Here is a 27,719-nt window from a genome sequence, read left to right as displayed (position 1 = left end):
CTCACACCCCTCTCACACCCACACCTCACACAACCCCCCCAGCCCCTCACACCTCCTCGCACACCCACAACCCCAAACAACCCCTGGCACACCCACACCTCGCACACCCCCTCGCACACCCCCCACCTCCCCACGCCCCCCCAGCCCCGCCCCCGGCCTGTGCGCGGCCCCGCGGCCGCCGAGGCCCGGCCTCGCCCCCCCCGCGCTCCCCGCCGCCCTCCAGGCCCCGCGGCCGCCCCGGCCGGGCGCTGCCCCGGGCGGGCCGGGGCGGGGGGCGGGCGCGGAGCCCCGGGGGCGGCGGCGGCGGCGGCCGTGGGCGAGGCGCGCGCGGGCGCCGTTGCCGGTTGCCGCGGCCGCCATGGCGGTGCCGAGCCGCGGCTCTTGGCGGCGGCGGCGGCGGCGGCGGCGGCTGCTGATGCTGGTGCTGGTGCTGGTGGTGGTGCTGGCCGGCTCGGCCGCCAGCCCGGCCGACGAGAGCGGCGGGCGGCGGGAGGCGGGCGACGGCGACGAGGCGGCGCGGCCTCACCACGACTCCTCGTACGGCACCTTCGCCAGCGAGTTTTACGACCTGCGCTACCTGTCCGAGGAGGGTGAGGGCCGCGGCGGGGGGCACCGCGGGCTCCCCGGGCAGCCCGGGCCCCGCGGGCGGCGGCGGCGGCGGCGGCGGCGGGGTTCAGCACGAAGGCCAGCGCCCGGCCGCCATCTTCCAGCCTTGTCCGCCGGGGCCGGGGCCGGGGCCGGGGCCGGGGCGGCGGGGGAAGCGGGGGGAGCGGGGCGGCGCGGGCCCCTTGGCGCAGTGCTGAAGGAGATGGCGTGGGCCGCTCATCTGCAGGATTCTTGGCTTTAGGGATTTTTTTTTTTTTTTAACGCCACGTAAGGTCATAAATGATAAGAAATAATAGCACTTACACCTTATCTGTGTATTTATTTATTATTTTTAACGTTGCGAACGGCAGAATGTTAAAACTCTGGTTTGCGTGTGTAGCTCGGCTGCACTGGAAAACAGTTGCTTGATACAGTTGAATGCATGGAAGGTAAGCAGCGAGGACGTAGGATTCACTGCAGCCGGTCTTTTCATGCTGCTGCTGGGAAGCTGACTGGCTGATTTTCCTGAGGCTCCTGATATAGTTAATACATGCGTTAGCTTGTGGTTAACAGCACTTCTTCTCTCTCCATTGACAAGGTCAGAAGCCTAGCACAGCTAAACAGGGCTCCCAAGGTCAGATGCCTAAAGTTTGGGGGCATAACCATTCCTGTTTGTTTGGAGATGCTGTAACTATGCAACTCCAGTTTTTGTTTCCCATTCAATGAAGCACTTCCAGAGGGGCTTTCTAGTGCCACAGCTAGCGCTTTGTTTTTCAGTTGGCTAAAGAAAAGAACATTCTGTTAAAATACCTACCTTCATGCAACAGAAAAAAGCCTCTAAAAGTCAAGAAAGTCAAGGTGTGTTAGCGAATGGCCATGCTGTCTTCTTAGTGTGCAGTAGATAAATGAATGGTTGGAGTCCTAACTCCTTCATTAGCTGGCTTTTGTGTGTCTCACTTTGCAAGTGATTGTGGGCCACCATTACAGGCAATACTTGGTTTTGATATCTTCCAATCCAGTCTTTTACTGTCCAATTCAATGCACACTTATTTCTTAACGAAGAAGTCATTTTAAGGTCCTTTCAGTATCTATCCCTACAGCTTTGAATCTGGTGCCCTGCATTTATGCTTAATACCTTCATTTGTGGCTAAGGGTTCAGCTTCAGTTCCCTTACAGATTTTCTGAGGGGACTAGGCATGCACTAAGAGACAGCTGAGTGGAGGGCCCCAGCTGCTAGTTGACTTCCCCCCTCTGTATTCATGCTGCCTTAACTAACGTTGCTGGTGGAAGACTTCTTGCCTGCAGCACTGCAAAGCCATGCTCTGACATGCGCTCTACCCTCTTAATGGATGTAGAAAACCTGAGCCTATCTTTATTCTCATTTGTCTACGTTACTTTGGTAGCTGGATGTCCTAGCTAAGATCCAGGACTCTCTGAGCAAGGAACTGTTTATGCGACAAAGCAGTCCCTCCTCTGAAAAACTCAGTATGAGCAGATAAAGGAAATACTATTGGAGTAGTTTCTCTTCAGTATTGTATTTTACTCTCTGTATTCTATTTGATAACAGTTTATTCTGATTATGCAGGTTACCCTTTCCCTACTGCTCCTCCTGTGGATCCATTTGCAAAAATTAGAGTAGATGACTGTGGAAAAACCAAGGGATGCTTCAGGTCAGTCTGAAACAAAAATGTGGGTATCTTTCTGTTTGCATTAGAAATATTACTGAGTATTCCCCATTCAGTTTAAAACATGTTAGTAATTTGTGCTTATGGACTAGATTATTTAACGTTCCTTGCATTTTTTGAAGCCCTTGCAAAACTAGGCCTAGGAAGGTCAGTAGACTAAAACTGTAACTGCTGTAACAGTCTGTAGCTGCTTAACATAGTGATCAAATTTTATATATCCTTACTGTAACAGAAAAATTACTGTAAACACTGTAATTAATGGTACTTTTTGTATAGCATAATATAATATGTTTTACACCAATTATACCAAAATTTGGTATAATGCATTGTACCAAATCCAAGTTTTTCTTGCAAAAACATAATTATTAAGCTCCAAAGCAGGCCATTAAAAGGAAAAGTTACATATATTTCCAATTTCATTTAGGTATGGTAAACCTGGATGTAATGCAGAGACTTGTGACTATTTTCTAAGTTACCGTAGAATAGGAGCTGATGTTGAATTTGAGTTGAGTGCCGATACTGATGGCTGGGTGGCAGTGGGATTTTCTTCAGACAAGAAAATGGTAAGACTAACAACTCTTATGGTTCTTCATGTTGACAAAGTGCACACTTTCACATATTTGAATAGACAGGGTTTATAGTTATCTGTCAGAAAGAGAACGTACAAGGAAAAGCTGACCTGTTGAAAACAAGCTACAGTTCACTAGCCTGCCTGGAAGCAGCAGCCAGGCTCCCAGAAAACCATCTCATCCTTTGTACCATATCCCTTCCCTTCTTGGCTTTGTAGAGCACATATATTTAAATTAGCAGTAGGCATTTTTGTCACACACTTGCACCTTTTCTGGAAGAACACATAGGGATGAAAGGAAAAAAAAATCTCTAGACTTTAACAGTAAAATCCTTATTTATATTATTGAAAATTAGCTGATTTACCTAAGAATAAAACTATATACTGCCTAGTTTCCGATGCATATTTTGTCCAAGTAACACTGGCATAAAATGCTACAGGATGCTTACCACGTGATTTATTTTTATCTCTGAGGGCTTTTTTTAATGGAAAAAGCAAAAAGCTAATAACAGTCAAACATTCAAAGCTGAACTAAGACACAGTTGTAATAACTAAGACACAGTTGTAATATTTAGCAATCTTATTAAGATTTCTTCTTCCATCTCTCGTGGATTTTACTGGTTTCAGTTCTCTACTCATTCCCTTTTTTTTTCTTTCAAAAGCTTTACTTTTCATTGTGTTTCAATTGTGTTTGTGTTATAAATCCTAAGATCCTGAGTCAGAGGATAGGACTATTTCTTATTTAGCTGTAAACAGTAGTCTGAAAAATATAAGAGTATTTAGAAGTCCCAGTCTAGGACACACAAAAGTCAATGGGAAGACTTGCATGCCTTTTTATCAGACCAAGAATGAGAAACTGAAAGAGAATGTGAGGGTAGGTGCTCTTCAGTCATAAGTACATACGTCTTAATATGAGACTGTTAAAAATAAACATAGCAATTTTTCGTGTCTTAAAGAACAGTTCATGTTTAATGTTATAAGGTACGGTTTTACAGCCAAATTTTGGCAGAAATTTAGATTCATAAAAATGCAAATACCTGACAAGATCCTCAAAGCAGCTCAGCACCTTTGAATATTTGGCCTCAAGCTATCAGATACCACGTTAGCAAGTTGTAACTCCAATATACCAGCAGTTGATTAGGCAGATCAACACTTTAAAGCAAAGATTTTGAATGTCAATGCTTAGATAGACTTTTATTGAGATTAACACTTATCAGTACCATTAGCATTTATCAGCGTGTCTTTGTCAAGCTCTGTATCACAAAACCTCTCACCCATGCTGTGCAGTATAACATAGTGTCCCTTCCCTGTGCTCCCTTGTAACCCCACCTGTCGGCTCCCATGACTTGACCCTTCCCTTCACACTGTGTGCCCTGACCTGCCAGTGCAGTCCCACGCCCATCATGTCCTCTACGTTCCCCCCTTTCCCTTTCCCTTTTTCACTTAGGAGTACAGCTACACTATTTGGCCTACCACGGACATGAAAGGCATACTTGCTAGCAAGGCAGCCCTCAGTCAGAACTGTGCGTTTTGCTGGCCAGGCAGCACAAGCACAATTCCCAGCCAAGAAGTTTGTCCACCGCAGCCCATGGGCCTCTGGGTGACTCTCCCAGCAGTCAGAGTTCATGTACTTCATGGCTGGAAAGCAGGTATATGCTGATAGTCCATGGGGCCCACCAGTTGTGCCTGATGAGCCACTTAAAATACACATTGCCTTTCAGCCCAAGCATATCAAGCAGCATGCTGTCTATGCTTCCAATGAAAAGAATAAGGTATATTGCAAGCCACATGTCACAAAGAGCTATCTGAAAGTAAATGGTTTTGCTTCCAAATTTGCCATGTGTGAAATCTAATGCATATCAGTCAGCTGGACTAAAACAACTTGCATTTGTCTTCATTTCTTGTTCCACCTCTGATTTCACCTCTTTTCATAACTTCTAGGGTGTTTTGGTATCCTGGGATACATAGAATGTACTGGTAAAATGACTCCAGGTAAAAGCAACTTAGCTATGAGAAGTGTGGTGTACCTTGGAGGCCCTAATCAAGATGATGTGGCCTGGATAGCTAGAGAAGTTCAGGGGAAAAATGGTATTTGGGTCCTCAGTAGATTTTTTTCTTTTTTAGTGTCGTGTGACCCATTTCTTTGTTTCAGATAGATAGCATTATGCTTGTTCCACTTCTAGGCTTTGTGCCTAGTTAGGATTTTGTAACCTCATTCTATAAATTGAGGTTCAGATTGCTTTCTTCTTTCCTTTCGAATGTGAAAGTGGCCTTTTTGCCTCTGTACTTAAGAATGAGGGTTCTGTGCTCAGACATATAAAAATTAAACTTGGAGAATAACTCATGGACATCAGTGATGAGCTCAAGACAGAAGCTGAAAAGGTTGCCTGCAGCACTACCGAACTGCAGAAACTGTTCAAGCATGAGTTGTTGTCCCCCTTTTCCCTTCACTTCCCACATATCTTTTCTAAATCTACATAAAGCAATAGTCCAAGAGAGCTGAACTGCACTCTTCGTTGCTCTTTCCCCATAACAAAGAATTGAGAGATGATCACGTTAGCAAGTATCGTCATCGTTAGCAAGTATCATCAGTGTGGCATTTCAGAAAGATTAGTATTTGAGAAGTAGGACTTACTTTTAATACAGCACGGGTACCTGTGAAAGCAGAATTCCTTAAAATGCCATTCACTAAACTTACACAATGTTTTAATGGTTCTTGATATTAAGGCCTCCATAGGATAGTACTGCTAAAACTAATGGTAATTCCTGAGGGATATAGTGTTCTACCACTTTGACAGTTATCTTAAATAACCATTCTAGTTATAATATTTCTATGAATGATCTTTACAAATAATTGTCTCATAGTTCCTTCTCTTATCCACTGTTTCTTTTTTCCTTTGTAATGCTTGATGACTGTTTACACTATATGGAGAAGTACATATTGATTACTCTTTTCTTGTATTTTATAGTGTTCTGAATTCCATTACCATTTGTTGAATATTTTTTTATTTTCTCTTAAATGAAATGATACTTGCTTAAATGAATATAAGAAGAGGTTAGAAAAGACAGACTGTCCTTTATGCTGATGTTTATCTAGATTAAGTAGATTAATTTCCTCAATTTTACTAAATTCTACTGCTTTTTTGTTGCTGATTTCAATGTAGTGGATTTTGCACATATGAAGGACTCAAGACTGCCAGTTTTTTTTTTGAAGCACGATACCAGCACTTCACACATTATGAAAGAAAACAGCCTTCTACTGATCAGTTCACTGTGTGATGCCAGGGTGATATAATCTCGTACACATATGCTATGCACATTAGGTAAATTGACTCTTAGGAAGATCAAAAAGAGTACAGAGATAGAAAGAATAAGTCAATATTAGTATGCACTTGGTGCAGTGCAGTCTGACTGAAGAAATACTGCTGGAAAAAATTTTTGTGTACGTGTAACTTAGAAAATGGGAATGAGAGCCCCTTATCTTGATTAGCTCTTACTAATGAAAATTATACAAGTGAATGAGGAAATGCTTTGTGGTACTTTTGTTTTATTTCTACCAAGTATTTTTTTACCTTGTAGGGAGGAGATGATGTCATGGCTTGTGTTCATGATGATAATGGAAGAGTCCGAATACAGCACTTTTATAACGTTGGTCAATGGGCTAAAGAAATCCAGAGAAATCCTGCTAGAGATGAAGAAGGGGTCTTTGAAAACAATCGTGTAACATGTCGATTCAAGCGTCCTGTATATGTTCCCCGAGAGGAAACTATTGTAGATCTGCACTTGAGTTGGTACTATTTGTTTGCCTGGGGTCCAGCAATTCAGGGTAAGTTGATGTCTGTGCTACTGTCAGAACTGAGGTGCCAAAATGATAGATGCCCTTCAGTGCATTATTCTTACTAGACTTACAATAAAATTGTTGGCAGCATGAGGCTTAAAAAGTAGATTAAAAGGAAGAAGAGATGAATATCGGAGTCCTACAAGTCATGTTTCCATGGCTATGTAATTATTATCCTCATGGCTATGTAATTATTATCCTCTTCTCCAAAGCTAAATTTGGTTAAGACCAATTCACAACTAGAAGTTCGGAATTCCTTTGAAGGATGTTTATTAATTACTTAAATTTCATTTAGTTTGTTCTGAAGTTTAATTTCAGAAAGTAGTGAAATGACTGTACTCACTGCCAGTGTGATACTGCATGCTCAGGTCGTTTTGAGTTACATGGCTCTCTAGCTATTTCTTTGATAAAGTCATGGAAAAAGGCATCTGACAATATTTTTTCTGCCCTTACCTACTAAAGGTTCTATAACTCGTCATGACATAGACTCACCACCTGTATCAGAGCGTGTTGTCAGTATTTACAAGTATGAAGATATTTTCATGCCATCAGCTGCCTATCAGACCTTCTCTTCTCCATTCTGCTTGCTCCTCATTGTTGCACTGACCTTCTATTTATTGATGGGAACCCCATGACTGCTGGAAAATAGCAAGAATTTGTCAGTGGAAGTTTCTCAGAATGGATAGATAGATGGATGGATGGATGATGCATTTTTTTATCGGAATTTATATCACACCACCATCGTCACCTAGCTGCTTTTGAACATAGTTAGCTTCTCTGGAGAAGTAAATAACATCTCCTTTGAGTGGCAGAGTGGTGACAAATCATTTAAGAATAATCAGTGAACAAGCAGCAGGATTTTCCAATGTTACGACTACTTGCTTACAGAAAAGACTTTTGTAAAATCTGTGTGTGTGTGTGTGTGTGTGTGTGTGTGTTTATGTGTATGTGTGTGTGTGTGTTTGAGGGGGTGTCTGTATGCGAGTTTAGGATATTTTAGTGTTGGATATCTTATCTAATGGATATCTTAACAAAACTGCCTTCCAAATTGCTCCCGAAAAGCAAATTGGGGGAAACGTTATAATGCTGTTTGACACTTTTGATGGAGACAGCACAACTCCAAGTGCAGATTCTGGAACTTAAGATCAGGATACTGATACCAAGGTATAAAATCTACCCTTCAGTAATGGATAGTTCTTCTCTTTTTTTTTTTTTTATATTTATCAGGGTTTACTTGTTCTGGTACTTTCCAAAACTAAACTTGCATAATCAAGCATAAACATTTTTTTTTCCATGGAAAAGAAGTGAGGAATGTCTTCATAATAGTAGTTCCTCAAGAGCCTCCTTGAGAGAAATGGCTACTTCTTTCATGAATCAGCTATTCATGAATCAGCTATGAAGCTTTTTAAACAGGGGAAAAGGACTATACAGTAGCGTACATTCTCTATACATAGAAAAACAGATGTAAAACTGAATCTAGAAGTTTCCAACAAATCATAGGACATCCTCCCAATAGATGAAATAAAATTTTCTCTTTTTATGAAGGAACATTAATATCGTTGACATGTAAATGTGTTTTTAAGCAGTTGTGTAGTAGTATTAAGGAATCTGTTTTTCTTTGTTGTATGCCTATATATCCTGTTCATGTTAAAGATGAATATGGACAGCTGATGTTAACTTACAAAGAAATTGAAATATAACTGAGATAATTTGTAAGGAAAGATAGGGATTAATAACAAGAAGAGCGTATTTAGTTTCATCAAACCATTGCTAAAATGTAGTTATTGTGGAAAAAGAAAAGCTAAAGGGGAAATACATTTGAATTTTCTATCACCAATAAATACTACACAACATGAATGCTAAATGTTATCAACATGGAAATTGTCAAAATATATTTATGAGCCATAGAATATTATAGAAAACTTTGAGTTCTTGTGCAGAATTTCTGTTCTTTACATGTAAATATGTAGCAGTCAAATGTGTTCAGATAAGGTTGCTCATTCACATTCCAGCCAGCATTACTGGACTAAGATTCTGTCTGGTGTGATACCCTAGAGGACCTGTAACATATGGTTCTGGTAAATTATCTGAAGGACCTCCCTCCTACTTTCATGCTGCACATGTTAAAAAAAACCCCCAAAAAACTAGTTCTGCTGGGTTTGCATCATTATTCACAGACTGAAGTTCGTAAGCTAATTTTTTTAGGCTCTGCATTCTTCAGAACTGTGTGCCTAAAGTATGTGAATTAGGTTTGAAAATGAATTTTTCTCCATTACAAACACTTCATACCTATTTCAAAAGGAAGATCACTCAGTAATATATAATATGTCCATTGATGTCTTTAAGGATTTGCTCACTTTAAATTGCTAGACTAAAGTTTAACAGGGGAGAGAATTTCAAAATTCTAAATACTGGCTTAATTTAGTATAAATTACCTCTCCCGAGCTGAATGACCAATTTATTATTTGATGAAGTATAAATATAGTGCCAACCACCTAATGAGGAAGGTCTGGTTTGGACTATTGCGGCTGTAAAATGGAACCTTACGACTGGCTGAAGCAGAGCTGAAGTCTTGGATAACAAGTTTCATATTAAGCAGCCAGGTGAAGTGAAGACATCATTAAGGCAAATTCTTTCTCTCTTATGCTAATTTGTAGGCAGTTAAGGGAACTGAGTTACCTCAGTTCCCCATCAGAGATCACAGTAAATCAAAGTAGCCTCAGAACTGCTTTAGTTTATTGCTTTGTATTTATTGTTTTAGTTTCAGGCATTTACCTGATTACCCACCAAAGGCTAATCTAATAATTGAAAAGTACTGAAGTAGAGAGCCATTTTGTCTCCTCTTTTCCTCTTTACTACAGTGCTGGATTTAGGATAGCCTGGCTGAATCCAGGCATCAACGTATGTCGAAGATGACAAAAATAATACCAAGGTAAATGTACAATACACACATAGCTTCTCTCCACTTATACGGGAGTCAGTTATGTTGTATAGGTTGAAAGTTCAGACTCTAAACCAGTAGCAAATTCAGAGCTGAGGTGTAACACAACCCCTTAAGGATATGTCCATGGCAAAGTATACACTCTTTCAGTCCTCAACTGTCCCCATGTTGTAAATTAGGGTGAAATTACAGTTTTTCTCCTCTTGCAGGTTACTCATCACCATTGTCTGGTGATTTTCTGTTGTTATATTTCTCTCGTTGAAGTACTAGCAGAACTGTGCACTTCTATAAAAACTTTCTGCTGAGCTTCTCAAAGTACTTAATTAGCACTAATTAAATATCTCTAATAACAGTAAAAGTTCAAAAGAACAGGAAAACAATCTATTCTTTGGCATTTCAATTAATGGTTGAGTTCAGCTGTATTCATATTTACTAGTAAAATACTCCAAAATTTTGCACACTACTTCACAAATATTAGACAAGCCACAATTCCTAAAGACTTTGCAATTAGCAGAGGTAAAATAAAAGGTGTAAGGAGAGCTGAAAGCTAACAACAACACTGGCAAATAAGAAACAAGAGCTGGGATAAAGTTTTGTAGTGACACTTCTTCTGGGAATTGCTCTTCAGAGTGGGAAAAGCAGGAACATCAGCTTTCCAGATTCAAATTTATGAACAAAGAAGGTATAAATGCTTAGAAATTAGTAGTTGGAAGGAAATATAAGGACAAAATTAAAGCAAGACCATAAGAGAGAAGAAAAGGCTTGAACTCAGTGGCACTCAACTTTGTATGATAACTGGTAAGTTGTAACAGTTGAGTGGGCATAGTAACTTGTCATGGAAGGCTTGGAGGGTGGGGTTTAATATTAAAAAGCATGATTGATACCTGTGACTATGAAGTGACTGTAACTTGCTTCAAAGTGATTTTTTTTAAAGTGGTTATAGCATTTGAGAGTACTTTTTCAGATTTCTCTAATTAACAGATTTAACAGATATCAACACCAACCAAGAGGAAAATGTCTCTCTCAGAAAAGAGTTCCTCCTCCAGATCAAATCATTTTTTACTTTCCTTATGGTGACTACCAGCAAGCTGGCTATTAAACAACACAAAGTTGCTTCCATTTCCAAAGCGTGTGTGTTCTTTTTTTTTTTTTTGAGAGAGTGAGAATAACTTGTTGCAGTGTACATAATACAGAGGCAAAGAGTTCAGAAAGGGCTTACAAACTTTACGTGTTTAGGGTACAGTGGCCTTCGGAATTTTGACTGTGATTGTTAATTAAAAAGATAGTGTTGGAAAAGACCATAAGGCATTAGTAAACATCCTTGAATATGTTCCTTTCATGCAGAACAAAACTTAATTGTCACCACTGCTTGTTACATCAAATGTAATATCACCTTCTGCCCACTCTGTCCATCTTAGCCATAATGTCTTATTTTATACTTAAAATTTGTAGACTATTTGGAAGAGAAATCAGATTCTCATATTTGTGGCAGTGCCTGTCACAAACAGACCTTGAGTTTTGACTATAATGTCTAAGTGCTGCTCCACTATAAATAATAAGTAAGGCCTGAATTTACACAATAAGGAGTAGGGTAAGAAAGAGAGAAAAATGAGTAGAAAAGATAGAACTTCAGAAAAAATGTTTTTTTTTAAAGGAACTCAAATAATTATATGTATTTTATAGCTGAGACACTTCTAGATGCTAATTGACTTTTTTCCCCCTTCAAAAGCCTAGCTGATGTCGTAATGTCTTTGGACATTATGGTAATACTTTCATGCAAAATTCTGTTACGACAAGGGGACTCTTCTGTTTTTGAAAGAGAATATATTGATGAGAAAATGTTGAAATCCCTCTGTGGATCCCTTTTTGTCCTCCTTGATTGGTTTTGCAACACCTGGGTAGCTTGTGGCCTCCCTAATCTGAGGAAACCACCATATTGAGGGTAAATGTGTCAAAGTTGTGTTTAGCATGGACTTTCCCAATCTTCAACACGGGGCATAGAGAATGATTGGACCACTGTGTATGGCAGCAATTCCTGGCAGCCAGGTGATGGCTTTGGAGCTTGCTTGGGGTGCCATATCTGGGGGCTGAACCAAGCCCAAGAGCTCCGCAACTGCCTCTGTGAGCAGGCCCCTGTGCTGCGTGACTACTGTGAAATGGAAATAGCAAACAGCATGGGCCCATTCTTTACCACATCCCTTCAATATGCGTATCCTGTTTTGCCAAACTCTGGATGATATTGAGGCTGTACATGTTAATGACCAGTCTTCCTCTGAAAAGTAGTGTGTTTTTTGTCGCTAACTTGTGTCTCGTCCCTGTTTCCACACAGGCGTTGTACTATTTAGCAAGATGATCTAGCAAGAAGTCCTAGCCCAGCTGTGAAGAGGAGTTAGTGGGTAAGGAGGACTGACACACAGCTGTCTTTATGACAGTGACAAAGTTACCCAGATCATAGTTAGAAATCTGTCGTTGATGATATTCCAATTATCTGTAAGTAAATCACTGGAAACAGTCTAAGGGAGAGGGAAGGCCCCCTCCCAGTCTTCAATCTTGCTTCTACTTACTTTCCACTCCCTCCAATGGAGCAGTTGTTTACAAAGAAGAAAGAAATGATTCCCTTTTAGAGCCCCTTGATCTTTCCTGATCTCTTCTGGGACCACTGGAGGTTTGCACCATGCTGTACTCTAGAGGAAGAATTAAAGTTTATGCATACACCTCATAACTTTTATTAGCTTTTAAATTTCATTTTGTGCCCCTTGGGTTTGCCACACTGTACTCTATTTGTTAGCTCTTTTCTACATAATTTCCCTAAACAAAAGTATTCAGTAATAGCTTTAGGAGAAGCAAATGCATTTTACAAAGAGAACGGCAAAAAATACAGTATCACTCTTTTTCAGAGATGCCTGTTGTGAGATACCTAATATTTTATACAAAGAATTAAGGGCTTAGAACCTTAGTTCTGTGAAAGAAGTGGAAATGCATTTAAATATAGCAGCTGTTTCAGTGCCTCACAAAGCTGTGCACATGGGTAGCCTGTGTGAATTGGCATCCTCTATTTCAACGCTGATTCCACAGTGCGTAATGAGCAGGTGAAGCAGTCTGCTTGATTGCTATACAGTGAGGCATTAGTAACCTTAGATACTTTAGGAAAAAAGAATGGAAAGATTTACAGTAAGGCTGAATGGCAAAGAAGGACTAATGGTTTTGTCATACTTACCATTTGTGCACAAGTTTACGTGTGGCAGAACATTTCTGCCACTCTTAAATCACATGAAAATTGTACTTTTTAGGAAGAGAAGAAACAACATCTCACTTTAACTGAATTTAGCTTTTATGTAGCTCCTACTATGCATGGGCTGATGTGGGCAAAAGGTCAGCTTATGCTTCAAGATATGTACTTACATGAAATTCAAACATTTGAGGTGGACGATTCATCTTGTCCTTAGAGATATGAAAACCTGTCAAGACCCTGTGCACGCACAGTAACGGCGATCAGCTGCTAGGTATGTGCCTGCTCACTGGCCACTTTACAAACCACCAAGCTGTGCTAGTTTGAGTACCAAAAGATAGGAGCTCTAAATCTTTTCTTAACAGCTTGCACCGTACATTGTGTATTTCCCCTAACTGAAACTTCATTATCAGTATCTCTGCAGCGGTGTGTTAGGGCCTAATACAGCTCTTGCACAGCATGACCAGCACAGGTATGGCTATAACTGGCAGCCCCTGGAAGGTTTTGAAGAAAATCTCCATTGCCCGAGTACAAAAATCAAACAGAAGAAAGTCATTTATGTATGTTTACCATATGCCAGCTTTTCATCGCTTCTTTTTTTCATATCCAGCTATTTCTGCATGCAATTTATATGTCTAAGTATCTGATTTTTGCAGATACAGAGTAAGAGCTAGGTAAATCTTTCTTTTCCAAACCTGTTTTGTTAGTTCAATTTAGTATGAAATAATCACTTGGGTAGCTTTAATTTTATTTTTCTGTTTTTACAGAGAGTTTAGCAAAACTACGTATGCTTGTAGTTAGGTATTTAACTTCTCTAAATTGGGCTCAGATAATGAGGAAAAACATTGTAATTCCACAGAGTTAAGGAGCACTTGTGCAGCTTGTGGAGTTGATCGGTGTCAAGCAGCAGACTGAAAAGACGTTGCTTTCTTTGAAAATCTGTGATTGAATTTGCAGTAGCAATTAATGTGCTGTAAGAAAAGGAGCAGAGCGTTTTTCTTGGCTTGCTAAGTAATTTGAATTGCACGCATTCAGAATGATTGCTGCTTTGCCTTGTTCCTGTTTCTTACCTAAGTAAGAATGTTCTTCTAAGCCGATATGAGGTTGGAATATATGTAGAGCTTTATAGCACATCCCTTATAAAAGCTGCTGCTCAATATTCTAGGCCAGTTTAGATCTACAGTTAGAGGCTATGTAGGAATATCCTTACAAGGTGAAATTTCCTGTGGTACTCTTAAACTTTCTGCGGAACTATTGTGCTCTTCTACTTTGTACACTAGATCTCTACAGAAAGTATTACATACTAGCAGCAGTGTTCTGATCTGTTTCTAAATTACTACTTACTCAAATTCGTGTTTACATTTCTAAAGACGTAAATTTTTCGAAAGTGCCAAGCAGCTGCAAATCTTACGTGGCTTCAAAGCCTACTCATGGCAGCGAACACTTTATGGCAACTAGTGACTGCAAGGTGTTGCCTAATTTAGTTTCACAGACTTTCTTAAGCTTGACGTCATTCAGTTCAGTTTCATAAGATGACAGTAGTATAAGATTAAATAAAGGAACAGTTCACTTTTAGATTCTCTGCAAAAGAATAAAAACATTCATGCTACTTTTTCAGAACAGTGCTCGGCAAAGTTTATGTTAATGAAGAATATTCTTTCCAGAATTACTCTTTATTTAGGTAAAGTAATTTTGCTGGAGGTATCAGCATGTGCATATATCTGAGAATTGTACAAGACTGTTTAGAAGTAAATAGGCAGGCTGTGCTTTGCAGATCACAAGAAGACAAAATGCACAGTCATATGTGTTCCTTAACGCCTACGTAATTTTTTGGGCAAACTTGTCCAGAAGAATATATAGCAATATGTCAGGTCACCCGTTAGGGTGTAATGTTGGCAGTTTTGATACACTAACTTGTGTCACCTTCTTCAGTACAAAAATTAGCCTCATGCTAGCCTTTTAAAGCTAGCCACTTTCCAAACAAGAGGAAAAAATGAGAGGTTTTCATTTCTTTCCAAACAAGAGGAGGAAAGGAGAGGTTCAGGGAGTCGAGAAAATATTGTCATATACAGTAGTAGGGTAATGGGAGAAGAAGCACAGATGCCACGTTTCAGTTGAGGAAGAGGAGAGCTTATTGTTTAATAAGCTGGAAGTAGCATTCAGGTATTGAAACAGAAAGTCAGAGATGAAATTCTGAACCTGTTAGCTTTATTAGAAAAATTAACCAGTGGGACCACAATATTTGCCTGTGATGTCCCCAACCTTCACTAAAGGAAGGGTTTTTTTGTTACCATATTTGAAACATCATGAGTTCTGTTTAGTTTAAGACAGATATCTGGTATGTTTTGATAGTTCTGATTAATATATCCTGAAGTCTGGTTTGTTTTAACTGCTTTTCAAGTAAGCAGACTGTCATAACTATGCTAACTCTTGCCACTTTGTTTTGTATTACATGAATGGTTGAATCTAAAATGTCAGCTCTACTTTTTAATTTTGTTCCATGTTCTCAAAGCTAAATTGCAATCAATATATATATGGATAAGCAACTTGTAACTACAGTGTTGTGTTCTGCATTTTTTATGCTGATCTCAGTTCTGTATGCCATACCCAGTGTCCATTTGAATTTATTGAGAATTTGGTTGAGTAGGAGCACAGAAGTGGGGTTTTGTAGTCCAGAAGTTATCATCAAACTTGTATTTATGCACTAGCCTTTTCAGGAGAAAAAACACTGAATGAATACATAAAAAAGTTATTGTGGCCTCTACAGTACTATTTTACAGCCAGTGCATGCCCTAAAATATTGCTTTGTAACATCTGTTTTATACTAAATGTTGTTGATGTTCAAGTGGTTAGCTATTTGACAGTGACATACACTAATATTTATAAACCTGTTACAATAAATACCTTTTTAGTCTAAGAAAATGTGTGGTATGGCATTTATAAAAGGAAAACAAATCAGTCTCTGTGAGGCTGAAGAAGTCTCTGCTGCTGTCTTACGTTGTGTTAATAATTCCTTCTTATGCCATGGGCTTGAATTTATTACCCTGAGGAATTCCATTTAAGTTGATAAGACTGGTCACAGTAGCAAATTAAAATGTGTGGAGGTCTTTGCAGATGTGCATTTTGGATTTTTTCTGTCCACCCCAGAGCTTTACTCGTGCTGGATTTTGCACACAGTTCCTCCAAATGAACATCTTTGTGTTGCTGCTGCTGACTGCTGTGTCTTATTACATTTTGTTTTCTTTTTTTCACCATCAGAATTACAGTGAAGCTGTAAATAAATAAAAATGTATGCATTTTTAACAAATTATTAACCTAAGAGACATTTATTGGAATGTAGAGGTCCTGCGGTGACCTTTGTCTGGTGGTTTTATAATATATTTGATACACCGCTAATCAAGGTACCGGTATTTCAAACTTGTCTGTTCTTTATCTACTGTCACCACTGCTCCGTTGTTTGGCAAGGCAGAGCAGCTCTGACAGGCAGAGCAGCTGTTAAAGCAGTGAGAGGTGGCTTTTGCACAGATAAAAAGAAGATGAAATTAAATTAGAGATTGGGAACAGAGAGGAGGAACTGCCATGATACTCAGCAAGCAAAAGCAGCTGCAGAAGTTTCTCAGGCAGGAATGCTGTAGGGTTCTCTCAGGTTTGGCCAGGTACTTCAGCTCTGTGCTTGTGAACAGAGAAGAGGAGGGCAACTGGCACAAGGCACCAAGAAGTGTATTGCTTTATACGGTGTGCTCTACTTGTTGCGTTTGAATTATTGCTACCCTGAAGTTGCAGACTGCAGTGCAAGAAAAGGTGGGTTTCATGCGCGTTTGCTACTTGTGCGCTATTCAAGTGACCGTGATCAGTACAGGGTCTTAAATTATACTGTATTTGTGTTGTTCTATATAGTGCTTGATGGATTGTCTAGGTATTTTGTCACAAACTTGCCAGGGCCAAAATATTCTTCTGTTATTCAGCTCCTTGTTTGTGCAACTTACTCTTGCTCTGCGAACAAAATTACCTTGTGCGTCAACCCTGCCAGGAAGATACTAAGCATTTTGGATTTTTTCTGTCCACCCCAGAGCTTTACTCGTGCTGGATTTTGCACACAGTTCCTCCAAATGAACATCTTTGTGTTGCTGCTGCTGACTGCTGTGTCTTATTACCATGCATTTCATATCCCTCCTTAATTGAACAAGACTCAGAGACTTCTCCGTGAATTGTTCAAGTACTACGCTGCTGATAATATCATTTACTTTAACTGAGACCTCAAACAAGGTTGTTTCTGGAGTAAAGCTCGTCACGTTGCTTTTGAGATCAAACTGGCACGGTTTGTATGGCTGGCTATCTCATCTTGATTCAGGCATTGCTATAGTCACTAGGTACAACCTCTCAGAGCCAGCATTCCTGAGAGCTGGCTTTTGTTTTCTTTTTTCCTGCTATTCTGTAAATAATGTTTCATTTGTAGTCATCTCATCCTAACAGTTGATCTGGTTGATCTGCATAAAAGATTAATTTTTCCTTTAGCCCAAAATACGAGGCTGTATGCTGACGACTTAAAGATATAAAATGTATATCTTACTGATGAACTTTAAGTTCATAGTTTCAATATTAACAGTAAAAATGGAATAAAATAAGTGAGTATTTTTCATTCATCCTAAGAGGATATTGCTCTTCCATTAAACTGAGGTGAATGAATGAAGAGAGATTAACCCCAAGTGAATGTTCACAAATGTCCAGCAGCACAGGTAAAAACAAACAAGCAAACAACAAACAAAAAGTCTCTCAGACAGGCATAAAAGTTTTCCAAACATGCAGGCCAGTGCTGACACCTGGTGGCTTGGTTACTGAGCTATTTCACAGTTTCATCCGGTTATGTTGGGTATAAACCATGATTAACTTGCTGTGACCGGAGTTGCCCGTGTACTCTGCTTTTCGGCTACCTCAGAATCGAGTATTTTGGTATCGAGTTGAAGACAGACTGGAATTTTCCCCTGTGCTCAGGGCACATCAAGCGAGCAGGAACTACAGGTAGCATTTCTGAAAGCTACAAACTTCAGTTGACCTCACAAAATCAGGGGTGCGAAGGCAACAGCAGACAGTTGCAAGCTTGCAACTCGCAAGCGATGCCTTCGGCAAAGGGCAAGGACGAGCCGCCTGAGCGCAGAGGGGCCTCGCCGAGCGCGCGTTGTGCCCTAGCGCAGCGCGCTTGGCTGCGCAGGCCTTCCGCGCGCCTGCCGGGCGGGGGCCGCCAGCTTTGCCCGCGGACGCGGAGGCCTGACAGCAGGGCGGGGGGAGGCAGCGCCCCTCTCGGCAGCGAGGTACGAAAACCATTTGCTGCAACATAATGTCACAAATGCCAGGCCTTAAAAAAAAAAAAAAAAAAAGGAAAAGAGAGGAAAAAAAGAAAGAACAAGTACTTTTCCCGTGGGCCTAATTCCCAGTTCGCTAATTCCAGCAGCGCAGCTGCTTCCCTGTTAAATAACTCGATGCCAGAGCAAGTTCGGACAAGACAAAATTCCTCTTGCTGCTCTAACCAGCCTTGCCCTACCTCCTCGCCGTGACAGTGCGAAACTGCCGAGCGCTTCCTGCCTGCGGAGACGAAGGTGGCGGCCGAGGGGGCCGGCGCCCTCGGGGGGGAGAAACTACATTTCCCAGCAGCCCGCGCGCCGGGCGGGAGCGCGCCCGCAGCCGCGCAGCCGCACGACAGCCCCCGGCAGCGCCGCCGCCTCCACCTCCCCGCGCCGGCGGCGACGCCCGCCCTGCGCGTCGCTGCCAGCCGCGGCCGTGCCCGGCGCTGCGCGGGAGGCGGTGGGCGCCATGGCTGACAGCGCGGAGCCCCCCGCCGCCCCGGCCCCGGCCCCTCCGAGCTCTCCGGCGCCGGGCGGCGCCCCCAGCGCGGCGGCGGCCGTGCCGCGGCTGGCGCTGGGCGGCTCGGGCGCGGCGGCGGGGGGAGTGTCGCTGCCGCCGCTGCCGCGGCTGGAGAAGCCCATCAAGCAGGCCTTCTACAACACCGGGGCGCTGCTGTTCGCGGGGCTGTGCTGCGGCGCCGCCGTCCTGGTCTACTTCATCCTGGAGGCCTTCCTGCGGCCGCTGCTGTGGGCCGTGCTCTGCGGCACCTTCCTGCACCCCTTCAAGAGCTCGCTGACGGCGCTGGGCCGCCGCTGGCTCGGCCGCCTGCACCGCTCGCGCACGCCGGTGCTGCTGGCCGCCCTGCTGCTGCCCATCTGCTTCGCCAACTACGGCGTGGAGGCGCTGGGCGAGCAGGTGCTGCGGCGGCGGCGGCTGCTGCTGCTGCTGGGCGCAGGCGGGCCGCTGCTCTACGGGCTCTACTGCCTGGGCAGCTCGCTGGGCGTGCAGGTGCTGCTGGCGCAGGCCGCCCGCCTCATCTGCCAGGGGCTGGACTACTTCAGCAGCCAGTGGGTGAGTGCCTGGCGCGGGCGGCAAGGGGCGGCGCGGGGCCGAGCTCGGCGCGCGGCCGTTACCGGGCGGCCGTTACGGCCTGGGCGCCATCTCACTTGTTGCGCGGCGGTTGGCGGTCGGGCCCGTCCTGCCACCTGCGGGCGCTTGGAACCCGAACGCGCCCGTTCTGAAAGCGCCGTAGCCCCCCTCTCCTGCCCCCCCCCCCCGCCTTTCTTTCTTTCTGGTGGAAACGTGCCCGTGTGGCCCCGGCTGCGGGGTGTGCGGCGCCCCGTGCTGCCGCTTCGGGGACGCCCGGGCGAACTGCGTAGTTGGCCGCGCTGCCCTGGGGGGGTGGCAGGTGGGTAGCGCAAACCCGGTTCCCCCCCACCACCCACCCACCCAAACCCCCGCCGGCAGCAGCTTATTCTTCAGTAAGCTGTGTTTTCTCCCTTCCCCCCCCCCCTTTTTTTTTTTTAAGCCAAAACCTTGCAAACTCAATTTCAACGTTTGAAAAGTGAAGCTGCTTACTTAACTTCTACACATCGCTTATGTTAATAAAGATTCTGAGAGGTTAGTTTGCTGCCTGTTGTCCCCGGTAGGTTGACTAGTTTAAAAATCCCTGGCAGAACTCAATAAAGTATCTTTTTTCATTTGGTTACTTTTAGCTGATGAGTTTAAACAGCATTTATCTGAGGTAAGTGGTTACATGAAAACGCAGCAGATCAGTGGAATTGTACTTCTTTTAAAAGGACGCTGATGTAGACTTGGCGTGCTCAGATTCCCTAGTGTCAAAGACTTTTCTTTTTTTTAAGCTAGTCTAGTCAAGCTGAAAGAAACCCACATAACTGGAAAGTAACATCCAGTTGGCTTAATGGAGATGTAAGTGCAGTAAAAAGTAGAGATACTTAAAAAACATCTTATTATGTGGGCAAGAGAGGGAAACAAACTGTGGAGAAAAGATATACTCTTACAAGCTTATCCAGACTTCTGGTTTTGAAGTTACACACGCTCTTTGAATCCTAGTTTTATTCCTTTAGTGGAGCCAGGATGTGCTGTATCTCAAGCACTACTTGGCAATTGTGTACCAGAAATGAAAAGGTAATACTTCTTCTAAATGTATCGATGAATGGTATTTTTAGATGTTCCTAGTATGGCTAGGATGGACTAGAAATACTTTCTACAGAAAGTCTTGAAGGCTAAAAATTGGAGGAAGACGTTATCTTGGCTTTCTACTCTCAAGTCTTGGCATATGCTAGAGGATGTCAGGGATGATGTGTTTCTGGTCTGCTTTGTTCCCGGAAGTGTAATCTGAGGGTGAGTGACTCAGATGGTCACTTTTTGTGAAGAGGCAAGTGCACGCTTTTTCACACTTTACCTCCAAGCTAAGCGATGAAAGAATAAAAGCGTGACTTGTTACTCATTGTAAGTTTTGATTAGTTGCCTTGCAATATACCTGATAAGCTTAAGACTTTCGTTTAGATTGGCCTTTTCAGTTTTTGCCGAATCAACCATGTTATTACAAAAACTGCCTTGGCAAAGTCCTTTGTTCAAACCTTGCTAGTTCAGTTATACTTAACACCTTGTAGGTATAAAGATACAAAAGGGAGTTGCACTGATTTAACCTCATAAATATGCCTGTAATGTGCTACATGCTAATGTGTATACGTGCTCAGTGCAATTTTTGTTTAGCAGGTCCCTGATGCTCTGTATTGCAGTATTTCTGATAGACACTTGGTGTCTATTGAAGTTCTGTAACATTTTAATTTGGCAAAAAATAGTAAGTTCCCAGATCTCTTCTGACTTGAATTCCTTAGCGAAAGTTGGGGTTTATGTCAAAATAACTAACCATGGACTTTCTTAAGCAAACCTGTTGTGGCAATCTTCTATTAGGCTGCCTAAGTCTTTCTTTGGGGCACTATAAGAGGAAGAAACTGTGTGGATTTCCCCTTGTAAATAACCTCCCTCAGCATTATGGTATTTCCCTCTTCCAGGGTTTTTTGAACCTTGCTGTTACTTGATTTCTATTATTTTAGACCTGGCTTTAGGCTACTTATCCTTGGAGTAGGGTAACTTAATTTTATGCATCCCGCTGAGAAGCCTTGAGCTGGATTAGTTAATAGTATCTGCTTTAACTTCAGTTAAGCATTTTTAAGCCATTTAATTTCCATGTAATATTACAGGGACTGTGCGCATGTACATTTTGCTTGTTTTCATCTACATAGGAATTTTGGGGATTACAAATCTGTTAACTCCATTACACTATCCTTTCTCGGCATCTGAATCCTCCCCGGTTCCTTCTGAATGTATCTTACATGCTAAACTAGTTCTTATTTTCATGTAAGTGAAATGTATGTATCATGTATGTGATAAGCAAAAGTTACAGTAATTTCACTTCTTGCAGTGTTTCTTTTAGTAGGCCATTAAGCCCGTCTAGATTTGTGTTTTCAAATACCTTGATCTAGAATAAATTAATTTACGTCAACACAGTAAGTAAATACCTATTGTATACAGGAAAGAGTACTTTCTTGCCAAGAGCGTGACATGTAAATCATTCATTAAAGACATAGAAGAGACAAGCAACTGTCTCTTGCAGCGTGCCTTGTGAGAAACGTGAGGGCAGCATCTGACTAGCATAGAGCAGTTGTTTGTAGTAATTTTTATCTTGCGAACTACGGATGTCAGTGCTCCAGCCACCCATCATTCTATTTTGGACTGCAAAGGTTTAAAATGTATTTATTCTTACTGGGGGCTTGAGAGTTGTTTGATCTTTGTAATTGTGCCACCTGGATACCCCTGCTGCTTGCAGAAAGGAAGGTGATGTCCACTTATTTTCTGCCTTTCGGATTAGCTTTGCTGCACTAAGGAAGTGAGAGATGCCTAGCAGTTAGAATTCAACTAAGAGCCATTGCTGTTGCCAGTATGGCTTTTTGGTACCAATTTGGTGTTCTCTAAAGATATTTTAGTGGTATCTACTGAAGCTATGATACCAAGATGGTTTTTAACTTCCGTTCCAATGTAAATGTGAACAAAATGTTCTCCAAATGCAGCAATTGCATAGGATGCTGATTTAGAAAGCTGCATCTTGGCATCAGTATGCTAGATGCTTTCTAGTGCTGTTGTCCTCAAATCTGGGAAAGCCGTTCACAGTGCTGATGACTGAAGTTTCGGACATGGCTACGTTCCTCTCTGGCTTTTAAGTCACACCTGGAATTTGAATTAGGAATCCAAGATACCTCAATGATAAACCCATTTGAGAGATACTTGCAAAAACCTACATTTGAAGAACTAATCCAGGATTTTATGCTCGTCTGCAAGCATGCTGTTTCTCCCCTCTCCTCTCCCCCCCCCCCCCAATCCCATTCCTGGTTTACAGTTCCTGCATCTTATTTGAGGAAGCTTGCTCAAGAATCGTAGTGGACTGCTGGGCCTTAAAGACAGGAGCTAGTTACAGATTCCTTGCCCTGACTCCAGCCTTCTCTACGGATCCCTTGCCTAAGTCTTAAGGAGGATGTTTGTCTTTATCTCTTTTCCCTGAAAAGGAGGGGTGTTTGTCCAATAGGAGACTGAAAATGCCCTTACAGATTTATATGCTATAACTATTTTAGCATAGTTACTCTTGCATACCTTCTGAAGATTAATCTGTGGATTACCATGTCTTCCTAGGTTTGTAGGAAGTGTACTTGTATCCATCAGTACCTAACATACAGGAAATTCTTCTGCTTTGTAGCAGCAGTTCAGAGTACGTTAGCCTGACATTTTATAGTTAGAGTAAAATACAGGAAATGCCAGCTATTGACTGTAATTTTTTTTGGCAGCAGGGGTCACATGTTTAGATTTATTTAGAAAGTGGTTCGTTTGTAGATTCCAGCAGATGAAATGAATTATACAGCTGTTTTATGTTGTGTCTGAAGTTCATCTTCTTGGTAAATGAAATGTGATGTGACCATAGCTGTCAGAATTCTCTGTCATGACCTTGGATACAGAGCTGTCAAAGCCTTTCTTTTATGGGAAGAGTTTGTCAGAACTTGGTGATCAGGTTTAGAACTGTGTACTCATCTGTGTGTGTGTGTATCTTCCCCCCCCCCCCCGCCCCCAATAAGGAGTTACAGGGTCCTGTGAAACTGTGTGCCAAGCTACCTCTCTGACTCTGCTAGATGTGACTCGTTCTGTTCTAACGGTTAAAAAGCAATTAAAGGACCTAAGTAATGCTTTCCTCACTAGAATGCTGGACAAATCTGGGAATACCATTTGCCATGAACGTTTCATTGGAATATTGTTAAAGCAGCTGTTAAGTGTCTTGGGCAGTCTTCTGTGTACCCTCTTGGCAGGGAAGCTATGAAAGGCATTCACCAAGGAAAACTCTGGTTTTTATCCTGGCACTAGATTCCAGCGGTCCCTAAAGTAACTCTTGCAGACTGGAGATCTCAAACATTCTTCTCTGCAAACGTATTTTGGGTTGTAGGTATCCGGGGTGGCTTGGCTGCCTTAGCGCTATTGAACTTGTTACCTTTGGAGGCATAAAAAGCATCTCCGTTTTGTCAAATTCATGTACGGGGACAAGAGCTCTTCTAGCAAAGGAAAGGATTTAAGTTTGACTGTAATGACAGAATAACTATAAATGAGAAAAATGCAGTTCTGATTTTGAGTTGCATATAATTTCTCTTTACTTTTTCCAGTGTTTCAGATAGCTTTCTATCTCCTCACTCTGCTCCTTAGAGCAGGCATGCAGGTTTCTAAAACCTGTCCAGCATAAAAACAAAGAAAAAACGCTGCTATTTCTGCCTTGGCTCAGGATGCAGTCCCTTTCTTTCTGCTGTCTTTTTCAACTGACTTGCATCAGAACTCCCTTGTTGGTTCTTTTACCCAGTGGGCATGGACCCTTAGTAATGCAAGCCTCCTTTACCAAATAACAGCAGCGACAATCCCCAGAGAGCAGGGGAAGAAAGAAGAGTACGCAGGAAGAATTTTAATTAAAATATAAACCTAAGAAGGGATCCCCTGCCTCCTTTTAACTTAAATAGCCTTTCTGCTGCTTATAATAATGTTTTTGATATGGGTGCCATGGCTTATACAGCGCAGGTACTGGCTATAAACGCATCTTTTTCAAACAGCAGTCTTTGGTTTGTTTTCACAACCAGGTAGAGATCAACTTTGCAGAAACCTATTTAAAGACAGGAGAGGGGGTGGGCAGGGGAAGACTGGCACGTTCCTAGTGTTTTCTTTCTGCCTTTGCTTTTGCCTTTCACACCCACCCTGGGTTAGGGTGGAACTGGCCGTTAAATATGTTTCTTGAAAAATCGGATAGGCTTGTTTAGATTTGAATGCGTGAACTGCAGCCTCGGGCCCTAAGCTGATGCTTGCCTGTAGTCTAACGGTATTTACCACATGCTAATACTTAGTTATTAGCATTTACTTATATTATTTGAAAAAAGTGTTATTTATTTTACTGTCACCTCTGAAAGGAATAATCGGTATGGAACTGTCCAGCAAAATTTTAACTATGCTCTATATAGCAAAACACAGACGTGAAGCTACTTATGTTAAGGAGCCACCTGTTGTGAAAGTAGCATCATGAAGTTTGTCATAATAGCGATCCTCTCTCTTCAGCGAGAAGATATAGCAGGTTAATATTCTCTGAAAAACCTCTTTAGAAAAGTGAATCTTGAAAAAATTTTTATTAACAGAGATTCTCACAAATAGCTTCTATAGCTCTTTGGTACTGCTTTAATACGGAAGAAGCATTTTCAATGTCCGTAGCTGCAGATACCTGGATAACTTATCTAATGGATTGTCTTAAATTCACAGCACAGGAAATGTCACAGTATACATTGAAAATTCTTTTAACTACTGTGTAACGGTGTTGGTTTTGTTGCGTTTTGCCCCCCAAGATTATAACCCTATGTTCATAATTTGGAACTGGATGCCAGGCTTCCATTTTATTTGGTTTAGTAGTTGTTCAGGTTAACCTGGAACATACCTAAATATAAATCTCTCTCAATTGGGGGATCTAGAAAGAACCAAACTTATATGCTGTTTTATTCCTTTGACAACAAATAGATCAGTTAGATGTACTCTTGCTTTTTGTGCTTAGTTAGGAAAAAGTTCAGGATGTCATTTACCTGCTTCAATAAATAAAGATCTTTTCAGTGCAAGGTAAGAGGGAGTCAAACTGGCATTTTTTTTGATTCCTCAGTTATCTTCTTTCTTGATTAGAAAACTATTTTCAAATTAACAAAACAGCTGAAGAAAACACTGTGATGTTCATAATGGCAGTACAGTGTGGCTTTTAGGGATGTACTTAATGTTTCATGTAGCTTCAGTTTTTAAGTTGAGCGCTATGCTGTTCAGGTTTTGCAATAGGTTCATTCTTTTGGCAGACTCCATTGATATGCCTGGGTTGGCACCAAGGAGGAAGAGGTAGAAACAATGATCTTCTCCCAGAAGATCTCTTCAGGCAACTTCGCTCAGTGCAGCACTGTATGCAACAAGTGTGGAGTGAGTATGGATGAGAAGACTGCTGTATGTGTGCGATGACTGCCCGGGACTGCATAGTACTGAAACAATAAATATCCCTTTTTATAGGGATCTATATGGAGCCTAGATATTTCTGTGCTTGAAATGTGCACATCTTATGATCTGTGGTCTGATTTTTGATGTACATTAATTTTTAATTAGCTAGTTGTCCTATTCTCATCCACATTGTATGGCAAAGGGTCTTTTTTATTTCTTTGTTTTTTGTTTTTTAATAGCGATGTTAGTGGAGGAAATGGGTTTCTGCAACAGGAGCCCAAATAGGAGATCTGGGAAAGATAAAGAAGCCTTTCTTTTACTTATCCTTTTCTGTTATCGAAAGCTACTTGATGAAAACAGGGAGGGAATCACAAGATATGAAACCCAGACATTAGCATTTGTATGTCTGTTGTCGGAGAGTAAGGCCACGCAGGAGCAGTGTTATGTGAATGTTACCTTTGAAAGGTTTTTATGTGTTGAGAGAGGGGGGAAAAAAAGAAAATCTCCATTTGCAAATGAAAACTTTATTTTAAAATGTTAAAGGGAAGTGTTGAGATAATTAGGATTTGTTTGATTTGTTGGCGCCCTTAAGAAACTGGAAAGTGTGAAACCTTTCAAATTGGATTCAGAGCCCAAGAGGACAAGCAGCTTGGAAAAAAAAAAAAAAAAACACTTTGAAATGGCAAAGAGGGAGAAGGTGGAGCTACAACTAGAGAATAAAAGAGGAATTGAATCATGCTGTTTGGTAGATCTTGACTTGCTAAGAGTTGGAAACTCCTGGATGGCTGGCAGGGTGTGTATCACAAGAAGTAACTCTATTTTTTATTTCAGTCAGTCTTCACTACGGTGTTCACCATGAGGTGGTTTATATGTAATAGACAGGAAGTTTGCTAATGGTTGGCAGCTGCATTTTTGGGACGAGGTTTCAATGATGAATGAGTTCATCTAGCAGCTTTGCTGCCAGTGAAGGGGCTGCTTTTATTTATCCTGCTTCTGCTGCGTGCTTCAGTTGCCCTGAATTTGATGAGCTCAGGTTTAAACATCCTCCCCTCCCCCCTTAGATTAACTTGCTGTTAGGAGAAGAAGGAAGTGGGTGAGATGTGTAACTGGAAGACTTTTACTCTTTAATATAAAGCAATGCAAATGCTGTCAAGAGTTGAGTAGCAAGATAAAAATCCATTCTCACTGAAATGTGATGCCAAAGCTTAAAGTGTTCCTCAGGTTTTAGGATGCTCCCAACTTTTAATGGAACACAAAATGGGATTTTAGTAATGTTAGTAAAATGGTCGTGCTGAATAAATCCTAGACTTTCTAGCACATAAAACCAGCAATTAAGGTGATATTCTAAAATTTAAAATACAATTCAAAACACTAAAGCAGATGCTTGCACTTAACATAAGTGGCAGCTCTTTATGGTTTAATTTTTGCCTTCATTTGGCAAGAGGCAATTTAAAGAGACCTGAAGCCTGTTAGACTTGCATAGGCATCTCTGGATCTGGTCTTTTAAATTATCACTGTGACCCAAAAGTGGATGCTGAAATCCAAGAAGTTGTGCTGCAGTGTTACAGCTGTTTATGCAGGGAAAAAGGCATTTTGGTGTTACTGCTTTTATGTCTAAAGAAAAACATTTTGTTCAATTCACTGGAGGGGCTACGAAGGTGCAAGGGAGTTATGAGAAATGAAGTCTTTGCCATTTGGTCAGACAGTGAAGATAAGCGAGGGACGGAAGAAGAATTAAACCATCCAGTGAGGCGCCCACAATTCTGATGTGTGCAGGGTAGTGCACGCTACTGAAGTTTAAACGAGATGGAAAAGGCGTTTGAAAGCCATAGAGTAGATGGTGAAGATTAGGCATCTGCAGAACATTTCAGCTTGATAAGTAAACAGTTATGGCAGCATGTTCACAATCGCTACCATATCTGAAGCGTAGTAGTCACCTGGTTAGCTGTACGCTCGTATAAGTCAGATTCGTG

The 27,719-nt window shown here is 41.7% G+C and overlaps 2 protein-coding genes across 6 annotated transcripts in view; both read left to right on the top strand.

Moving 5' to 3' along the window:
- Nucleotides 1-324: 324 nt before the first annotated feature.
- Nucleotides 325-16,153, top strand: FRRS1L (ferric chelate reductase 1 like). The gene is made up of 5 exons (XM_068936210.1): nt 325-590; nt 2,171-2,255; nt 2,695-2,833; nt 6,418-6,664; nt 7,139-16,153. The coding sequence occupies exons 1-5, from the start codon at nt 359-361 to the stop codon at nt 7,309-7,311; spliced, it is 876 nt and encodes a 291-aa protein (XP_068792311.1). The 5' UTR covers nt 325-358; the 3' UTR covers nt 7,312-16,153.
- Nucleotides 16,154-18,654: 2,501 nt separating this feature from the next.
- The window catches only part of TMEM245 (transmembrane protein 245), an 85,545-nt gene continuing 76,480 nt past the window's right edge, over nt 18,655-27,719 (top strand). For all 5 annotated transcript variants that reach the window (XR_011139810.1, XM_068936191.1, XM_068936190.1 and 2 more), the window contains exon 1: nt 18,655-19,257. Coding sequence is in view for 4 of the 5 variants with exons in the window: in XM_068936191.1 (XP_068792292.1) it covers nt 18,655-19,257 (603 nt within the window). In the remaining variant the exon portion in view is untranslated. The remainder of the gene's footprint in view (nt 19,258-27,719) is intronic.

This window comes from Struthio camelus, chromosome 2, assembly GCF_040807025.1.
Source record: "Struthio camelus isolate bStrCam1 chromosome 2, bStrCam1.hap1, whole genome shotgun sequence".
Classification (NCBI taxonomy): Eukaryota; Metazoa; Chordata; class Aves; order Struthioniformes; family Struthionidae; genus Struthio; species Struthio camelus.
Note: the sequence above shows the minus strand (reverse complement) of the source record. Positions and strands in the feature narration are given on the sequence as shown.

Excerpts from the sequence above, each read along its gene's own strand:
- FRRS1L (XM_068936210.1), top strand. The coding sequence starts at position 359 with ATGGCGGTGCCGAGCCGCGGCTCTTGGCGGCGGCGGCGGCGGCGGCGG. Across the intron at positions 2,256-2,694 it reads AAAACCAAGGGATGCTTCAG|GTATGGTAAACCTGGATGTA; the intron begins GTCAGTCTGAAA and ends AATTTCATTTAG. Across the intron at positions 2,834-6,417 it reads TTTCTTCAGACAAGAAAATG|GGAGGAGATGATGTCATGGC; the intron begins GTAAGACTAACA and ends TTTACCTTGTAG.